Source organism: Centrocercus urophasianus, unplaced genomic scaffold, assembly GCF_019232065.1.
Source record: "Centrocercus urophasianus isolate 14NV4802_14NV808 unplaced genomic scaffold, USGS_Curo_1.0 seq_21, whole genome shotgun sequence".
NCBI classification, from domain to species: domain Eukaryota; kingdom Metazoa; phylum Chordata; class Aves; order Galliformes; family Phasianidae; genus Centrocercus; species Centrocercus urophasianus.
In genome coordinates, this window is record NW_024884767.1 from 9791775 (window position 1) to 9801414 (window position 9640).

General features: G+C 42.2%; 1 protein-coding gene across 1 annotated transcript; it reads left to right on the forward strand.

Annotated features, from left to right (window-relative positions):
- Positions 1 to 406: 406 nt before the first annotated feature.
- TAL2 (TAL bHLH transcription factor 2) lies at positions 407 to 760 on the forward strand. The gene has a single exon (XM_042823059.1). The coding sequence runs from the start codon at positions 407 to 409 to the stop codon at positions 758 to 760; it is 354 nt and encodes a 117-aa protein (XP_042678993.1).
- The last annotated feature ends 8880 nt before the right edge of the window (positions 761 to 9640 follow it).

Below are 9640 nucleotides of genomic sequence, written 5' to 3' on the forward strand. Positions count from 1 at the left end.
CCACGCAGCCTGCTGAGTGGACTAACCTGGAGGCTAAAGGGAGTTTTCCTGTAAGAGAACCTTAGGAGGCTGGAGAAGCTGGGATAAAGGCAGCATTGCGGGGCTGTACAAGGAAATTAAATTCATTTACTCTTTTGTGAAATTTTTATTGGATTCTGGTGTCTGCAGCTGCTATGCCTATGATTGTGTATTTATACTGAGACATAATTTCTAAGAGTGGGGTGAATCTGTGTGTGCAGGGCAAGGATATCAGCCAGAGAGGGCAACAATTAAGAATTCCTAGCATCATGACCAAGTGTTCACAGCTGCCACAGAGGTAACAGCATGCCCAGAGCAGCGGCCTGCAGGAAAGTCAGGGATATCTAGCACTCAATATCCATCTCCTTTACTTTACAGCACCTTGAAAATGACCAGGAAGATCTTCACCAACACCAGGGAACGATGGAGGCAGCAAAATGTCAACAGCGCCTTTGCCAAGCTGAGGAAACTTATTCCCACCCATCCACCAGACAAAAAACTAAGCAAGAATGAGACACTACGGCTAGCTATGAGATACATCAACTTCCTTGTCAAGGTGCTGGGAGAGCCAGGCCTGCAGCAGACAGCAGTGGCAGCACGAGGCAGCATCCTGGGATTCTTCCAGCAAGCCCCATGCTTGCAGAGTATGGAGGAGCTAACTCTCATTGAAAGCTGTGGTGCCTCTTCTCCTAGCATGAGCAGCAACATTGCAGAATGCTGGTCAGAGACTTCATCTCCTTAGCAGAGAATGAGAGATGAAGTCTTGGTGTTAGTCTGATAGTCACTATCTTTGTGGGTTGCCTCTCAATGTACAATGATAATTTATTTGTATTTATTACTGCTTTATTTAAGTTTCCATTTAATGGCAAAGGAATTCCTTGGTCAGTTAGCAATTGAAAGAGCCATTGAAAGAGGTCATGCTCTGGGAACTAGGAAGGACTCACTGCTGTAACAGACAATTCTAAGCCAGAAAAGCCTCTGCCCTGACCTCTTCTATCAGTTGGGGCCATAGAAATCCATCCAGTGGTTTGTCAGAGGAAGAGGTTATTCTCCCATGGCATTTTGAAGAAGCACTCTGAGCTTAAGAAATGATGAATGTGCCACAAAACATGTCCAAGAAAGACATCTGGCCATGGTAGTGAAAGGTTCTGAGGGATGTCGTATTTTCTCCAGTCCTCCACTGCTGGTTCTAGTAACCACCTGCATTCACTGCAAATCTTATTTCCAACTTGAACTTCTTTGAAAATACAAATCCTAACCCTTGAACCTGCCTACATCTTTATCAGACTGGAGGAATCCCTGAAATTATAGCAAAATACTAGTTAACAAAATTTAAAATTAGCTTGAAACAAAAGTGTTGTTTTAAAATAAAGGTAGAGTCAAAGATGAATTTCAGAGAAATCTGTAAAGCCCATACCTAGCAGTACCCAGCATGTGTACATGAAGGAAGCTGGCTGACTACACTCCAGCTGCTATCAAAACCCATCAAGCAGATTGCTGGCTAAATGCCTCTGTTCTTCAACAGCTGTAAAAACAGGGGAAGCCCTCGTTCTGAGCAAGAGGTCTCAGGAAAAAGGCCTGAATGACACTCTCAGAAAACCTTTATGGAACACAAGCGATCACTGCCCTTCTCGTGCACAGGTGGGATGTAATGAGCAACGTGCTCTAGTGCCTGTTTGGCACAGGCTGCATGCCAGGTGTCTTGGCAACCACCATGCTGTATTCAGGCAATGAGCAGGATGAGCAGAGTTTTGTGAGGGTGATCACTGTGGGTTGTTACACAAATCAATTCCCTGAATTATAACGTGTATCAGAAAAGATTTGTCCTGCTCATGAAAGGTACAAAGCTGCTGAGAGCAAGAGAAAAAATTACGTTGGGCTCAAGTAGACCTTCTTCAACGTTAACACATGTTTCCTTTGACAAAAGTCCTTTCTATTTCCAAATGAAACAAGGTACGTGGCAGGTGAAGAAACAGATCATCCACATGCCAAAGCATCTCCCTGGGCTGTTTCTTCTTATTTGTGACACAGGGAGCTGCCTTCAGGAAGCGGAGACAGGGCTTGTTTAGGTAACAAATACAGCCCTTCTACCTGAGGGTATTTGCCACCCACAGGTCAGCTGCATTTAAAGCTTCACCAAACAGCAGGCATACTTTTCTCCTTCCTCCTTGGACAGGTCTGGTTCTTGTGAAGTGCATATTGTGCTGCTTAATGCACTGACAGAACAACACTGCTCACTCCGTACAGGGTTGATGCTGTGGGGTGCAGGAATATCAGTGGAAACCTTTGACCAAAAGAAAAAAAAGTTTAAATGGTTAATGACCATCTTGTTTCTGAACACTGTGAATCTCCACTTGCTTGTTCCTGCATTACTGAGTTCTGAGGGCTAAAGATGGTACAGGAGAGCAGCTGAGTGGAAACACATAGGAGTCTTTTGCATGGTCTGTGCAACTAGCACTGCCTTCTCCCCACCTCTGCATCCAAGGTAATGAGACAAGACGTTCTTCTAGCTTTTCAATGAATTAGTCCAAATAAATCAGAGCACTGATTGGTGAAGTGTGATGGCGTTCTTTGTTCCATCAGCCACTTGCTGTCCTAAGAAACATGTGTCACCAAGACAAGTCAAAGCATCTCATCAGCAGAATTATTGCCTGGGGAAGGCAAAAGGAAACCTGTCAGTTCTGCAATGTAACGTGCTTGTAATATTCCCTATCCCTTCAAGTTCCTTTCTCAGTATTGTTTTGGTTCTCATCAGTGTTTTCTTTCTTCTCTTTCTCCGTTTATGGGCCCCCTACTTTCACATCCCATGTGTATTTGACTAAATCTATTGGCCAAAGAGTTTTTTGTCAGGTTGTTTTTTTTTTTTCCTTCGTGTTTTGGGGATTTCTTATCTGTATGATCAGGAACAAATATGGTGTGCCTGATCACGTTTTGCGCTACATTATGTTATTTAACATCTAATATATTCCAAATAAATTATTTAAGAAATGAATCTCTCTTTGTCCTTAAATTTCTCTAAAATTTTGTTTTACAGTTGCATACCACTTGGCAGAGGATATCAGATTCACTGCAATGTAATTTCCAGTAAATATTCATTCTTCTATTTAGATCTTATGCAAGATTCTTGATCTTAGAAACAACTTGGAAGTAATATCAGATGACAAACAATGTTAGGAATTCTTTGTTTTTTGTCACTAATACTTTCTGGTGATTTTCCAACTCAAAACATTCAGTGGTACTTTATGATGTGCAAGAGAGGCATGTTTGTGCAAAACATGCCTGAGAAAGATTTCCCAGGAGATTCTATATAAAAATAATGAAATCAGCAAATGTGAACTTGAAGATATGTATTTATACCATGCAAGGTTATGTCAACTCAGAGAGGATCTTCTGCTTGCTGCAGGTAATGCCACACTGGTTGGTACACTCAAAATTGTCTGGGAAGATAATGGCTTCTGTGGCATGGAGAACTACCACTTCAGTTGTAGCTGGCTGAAAACATCTCTCACATATCTTGGCAGTGGCAAAACCTTAGTATAAATGACATAATAGTCATTTATACTAAGGTTTACAGTAATAGGCCCTAATAGTAAGATCCCTACTGTGTCTCCTACAGGTATCTAGTAGTGCTAAAGTGGGTTGAGTGGCACTTTTTTCCTTTTTTGGGGGACAGGGGGAGGAGGGAGAGGTGTAAGGGGAATAACATGGCTCTTAATACTGCATGGAAAACTAATTAAGGTGGTCATCTTATAGAAGAATTTTTGGTGTCTCCAGATAGCAAATGGTATGATGCAAGGTTAAAAAATAAGTTATGTTTCTCTCCAACTCATGGTACACGCTAGCTTGAGTGGAGTGAGGTGTCCTCACATGCCTTTGTGAAGCAGAAATCCTGATGAATCATTCCTTTACTCAGAATTTCCATGAAGATCAACAGAAGAATATATCTCCACATTTCAGACTGAATGAGGATTACCTTTTACAGAGGGTGGCTGCCAGGGCTGCCAGTAGAGAAGTGGCACTCTTCTGCTATTGTAGAACCTAGGGGAACTGTTGCCAGTAAAGCTTAAGTTAACCACAGCACCCCTAAGAACAAGCCTGTTGTCCAGACTTGTGTTCATCATTTGGTCTTCCACATTCTCAGTATCTGCTTCGTGCCTATGGATCGTAACTGAAGTCTCCTTAGAGACTGGGGTTGAGTAAAGGAAGAAAAGTGCTGAGACCATGTCTTGCAAGAAGGCTCTAGTGTTGTGTGAATTCTAGTGAGGGCCAGCCTGTGGTCAGAGGGAGGCCAGGCATAAAGTCAGGGTTTTGTCCTGGGATTCGGTGAATTCAAATCCTAGCTGACATGAAACATACTGCATCTAGCACTGCATGTTGTGCAATGCATACACAGATCTGGATGGTGCTTTTTTTTCTTTTTTCTTTTTTTTTTAAACCTAGATGTGTTGTTGTTCAGATTGGGACAATTTTGCAGTAAGACATGCACTCAGCAGCCTTATTAGTTATAGTGAGCCTAAATCAGGGAGGATGAGGCTACAGTGGACTTAAGGGAGACCCACACGATTCCTGAGTCAGCCAATGTAAATGGCAAAAAGGTGTTATTTAGGACACTAAGATACATCTCAGCATCTTGTTCTGAGCTCGAAGTAGAAGCTGCAGCACCAAGGTGTTCCAGAGACGCACAATTAAGGAAACATTTAATAATTTGTCTTCCCATATCTAACTGTCTCCCATGAATTTATCTGCTGCTAGAGAATGATATGCAGTGACCATAGCTAAAGTAGTGTGAGCAAGGCAGATCTGACTTTTGTCCTTTGAAGGCTGGGTGATGAAAAGAGGTGGAGAGAATAGGCGACTTAACTACTGACCTGTGGGGCAGAGGTCACTTGAGAGCCAATCTTAAATCTAAAGGCCAAAGACAAAGTGTCAGAATAGAAATCCATCAGTTTTCAGGGATATAATTGCATTTTTAGTGCAGCAGCTGCTATGAGAATTGAAAGGGGGAAGGTGGATATAAGCGAAGAAGCTCAAACAAGTGGAGAGGTAACAGAAAGTAGACAGGTTACTCTGTATCTGATCAAAAAATGCATCTGCTTGGATTTATTATCATTGTGCTGTTGATAAGCTAACCCTAGAGTTTTCAACACACTCTGGGTCGGTCCAGGTCTTCTCTGTGAGAAACAGACTCATCCCATTGTATTCTCCGCCAGCCCCCTTCCTATGTGTGTGAACAAGTGCATATCCCATCCCTCCATGGTTTACTTTGCTGCCACATATTGCAAAACCAATAGTGCACAAATGAGGGTCCTCTGCTAAGCTCCAGCTTTAGCATCTTCTGGAAAGAGATCCCTCTGGCAAAAACACAGACAAAGAGCAGCCATCTTTTGGGTGAAAGGCCTGGAACACAAATCTTATGAAGAGTAGCTGAGAGAACTGGGATTGTTCAGTCTAAAGAGGAGGCACAGGAAAGACCTTATTGATCTCTACACTCACCTGAAAGAGAGTTGTGGCAAGGTGGGGGTTGTCTTCGTTTCCCAGATAACAGTGATAGAATGAGAGGGAATGGTCTCAAGCTGGGGAGATTCAGGTTATTAGGAAGAACTGGAACAGGCTGCCCAGGGAGGTGATGGAGTCACCATCCCTGCAGGTCTTGAAGCAAAGTATAGATGTAGTACTTGGGGACATGGTTTAGCAGACAATATTAGTGGTAGATGGGTGGTTGATCTAGATGATTTTAGAGTTTTTTTCCGACCTTAATGACTCTAAAATTCTGTGTCTGCAATTCTTCTGCTGAGTGTCAGTGTCACAAAAGAGCATAGGGGTGGCTCAGGATGAAGGGTAGGAAGAAGTCCTTGTTTAAGGTCTCAGTATGGACCACGTTGGGCCTCAGATGTGTCTTCCAACTTTTGTGTTGGCAAGCAAAGCAGGGAGGTATTCACAGGTAGAGGGAAGAAGTTTCCCAAGACCCCACTTTTCTGTTCCATTACACCTGGCTAGTTCTGAACACAACTGAATAGCTCAGACCTGGGGAAGAGCCTTCACACTGTTCAAGGTTAGCCATGAAATACCTCTGTATGATGCTTAAGAAACCTGTCAATGCTGAACAGGGGTGAACCCAGGATGCAGATCATTGTTAATGGTGGAGTTGGATTATATCATTCGTTTTCTCTTGGTTTTGGCAAACATTAGATGTCCAGGAGCTGAGAGAGGCTAGGAACAATCAATATTAAATCTTCATCAAATCAAAGAGGATTACTGTGTTCTGATTGGTAGGTATATAACCAGTTAAAATATGATCTACAGAAATCCCAGATTCAAGGCTACATTATTAAACTCAAGCTTTAAAAGGGTTTACACATACTGGAAAGATGTGAGGACTTCAAAGAGGAATCTACAATGGCTAAAAGTACTCAGACTGGAAGGAAGTTATTAGACCTAGTAAACTAGGCACAGAAATTCAGGCCAACTGACTGTATTTTACTGCCTGTAGGGTAACAAATGTTTCAGAAGAAAGTATTTGGCCCTATTAAGAGCTGAGTAACAGTTTCTGATGTGATCTCTGTCACTCTGAATGGGAAAAGCCCACTGCCAAATGTGAGGATGGCTGCTGGCGCACCAGAGCAAGTGAGCCTGGCAGGCTGTGTTTGCCAAAAGCATTCAGCACTGGCACTGCTTCGGGTGGGAAATGTTCCCTTTGCTGCAAAGGCAGCAGAAATAACTTGGTGCTGAAGGGAGCTGCCCTTTCTGGCTCCTCTTTTCTCTGTGTTTTCACACACAGAAGAGCTGCCAGCTGTTGTGGGGTGAACATGCCCAGCCAAAGCATTTGGCAGAGGATATTCCAGTCTCAAAGGACACATTTCTGCATAGACACAACGCAAACGGGTGTTCCCCAACACCTGGATATGGGCATGAGGAGAAACACTCATTACAGACAGTGTTAGCAGACAAATTTTACCAATCTACTTTGATCTGGTGAGCAGATTAGAAAACATTTGCATACATATTCCTCTCATCATCTATTGGACCTTTGCTAAAGCTCACTTCAGTCATGTGCAAATTTTGTCTTTAATTCTTTCAGATGAAGGGAAAAGAAAAATAACAAAAATGAAAAGGAAATACCTTTGAAAGTGAGAGAAAGCATGTATGATGAATCTTATATGTCTGGCACACTTGTCTCGTGGGTGCATAGACTTCCTCTGTGTTACTTATGTATATGTCATCAAAACAGAACACTATCATCTCATTTCTGCTACACTTAGTAAATAAATCAAATTGTCAGGTAATTCAGAAAGCTCTATGCAGAGACTCCTATTAATTTCAAACATTTCCAGAGTGTTTTTCAGCAGCACAGGCAGCTGAAACAATACATAAAAGTATTAATTATATTTTTAATATCTTAATACGTTTTATGTTTTTGTTATACGTTTGATATATTGATTGCCTACTTCTAAAGGTAAATAAGTGAAAATGATGCTAAAATGATAAAAAAAAAAACACGTTTCTTTACTTCTTCTCACTACATCATTTAAACACTTTGAACAGTTCTCAACCATGTGCTGTTAAGGTAAATAGAAGCACAAATAGTATTTCTTCTTGAAATCTACAGGTTTGCATCAGCCATGCGCTTGTCATAAATACTGCCTGAAAGCTTGACTTCCTCTGATATTTATGTTTGCTTTTATCCTGCCTCTGAAGTACTGAAGTCTAAGGCTGAGGTTCACAATAAAACTCCTGATCTTGAGGGCTCAACTTTAAACATTTCAGGGTTGTCATGAGTGCTTTTTGGGGTGCTTTCTGGGTAGGGAGCTTTTATGGTTTACCTTGTAATTTCTGACCATGTGTGCTTTTAAGATACCTCAGAAAGATGAATGTGAATCCACATGGAAGAGCTGGCTGTGCAGAAGCAGCTCTGGCAGGCATGTGAAGACTTTTACTAAGTCAGTGATTTCATATTGCTTTCTGTGTATATAAAAATGCATAGTCTCTAGCTGCTTTTAAAACCTGTGACTATGGATTTGTGTCTTCAGTTCTGTAGGAAGGTTCTTTTCACAGCAAGAGCAGGAAGGTGCTAAATAGGGCAGGCACTAAGGCAATCAAGCAGGTTAGTTACCAATTTTAGCAATGCAAGCTCACTACAAGAAAAACAACAACAACAAAAACCAAAGCAATAAAAATCCCCACCACACTCCACCACCCCCACTCAGTAGGCTTTTTTCCTACAATGTCTCTTATCAGTCTCTTGCAGAGATTCTAAAGCTCTTATCTTGATAGTCCAGATTACCAAACTGATCTCCTCTCCATGATGAATGGAATCAATATTTTCTACTGTCAGCAAACCTTCATTCCCAAAACAGATAATCAATTTACAGAATTCTCCCCTCCCCTCCCCTCTACTCCGCTCCCCTCCCCTCCCCTTCTCCTCCTCCCCCCAATTAATTCCCATGCTTTAATACCATCTAAGAGTCCTTAGTGAGAAGAGGATCTGCTTGCTATGCAGGTGCAAGTTTTCAGCACCACAGCACAACAGCAATATCACCCCCTTCTGCCCTTCTTAGGGCTTCTCTTTGTGAACCACTTTTTCTTTTTCCTCCTTTTCAGCTCTACAACCCCATGAAGCTAATCTGATTATGCTAATTTGTACTTCATGAACCCAAACACTGTAAGGGATCTGTGGAGGGTGAGCCAGGCTGGGGATGAGGGTGGTGAGGACAGGATTGAGGGTGTGGGAGGGGGAAACACAGCATTGTCTAATGGGTTCAAGCCAGTTAACAAAAAAAGCTGTCTGTATTGTCAGACAAAGCACACTCTGGGTAACCCCTTGCTGCTCTTGACAACTTAGAGTGTTCCAAACTGGCCTGCGTTACTGAGCAGAAAAGGGAGCACGGAGAATATACAATGAAGGCACACAATGGGAAGTCTGTTTCCTGTTGAACGTTGCCTTTCTTTCTCCTTACCTAATCCTTCCCAGAATCTAGTAGTTGAAGTATGGTCCGTGGATTGTTAGTCAGGTGGTAGCTATGGCACTAGACAGCTTCTGATACAACCTCATCTGTTCAACTAGACTAAGGCTGCACTCAAAAATTATTGAATAATGGGCAATGTGTTTTCAGGCATGCACACACAACTGCAAATAGGAGTCACCGCTGCAGAAGCTGGCCACATCTCTTTGCTTTAGCCTTGTTTTACCAGCATTATCTCTGCTATAATTGAAATTGCTGAGGAAACTGTTCTTCAAGAATAGAGAAAATCTGTTTCCAAGATAAAAGCAACCTTACTGTAGAGTTTAGGCAATCATAAAATCACAGAATTGTTTAGATTGCCAGGGGCCTCCTGAGATTGTCTGTTTCAGCACTCCTGCTCAAGCTATGCCACCAAGAGCAGGTTACCCACAAGAGCTTGTGCCAGTCGGACTCTGAATCTCCACAGACTGGGTTTGTAACGTCTATAGGAAATCTGTTTCCATGCTTATTCACCCCCCACAGTAAGAAAGTCTTTTCTTGTGCTCAGTTGTGTTTTAAGTTTTTAATTCATGCCCATTGCCTACCATCCTGTCAGCAGTCAACAATGAGGATTCTAGGTCCTTCTACATCATTGCTTCCCGATACGCATTTTCACACACTGA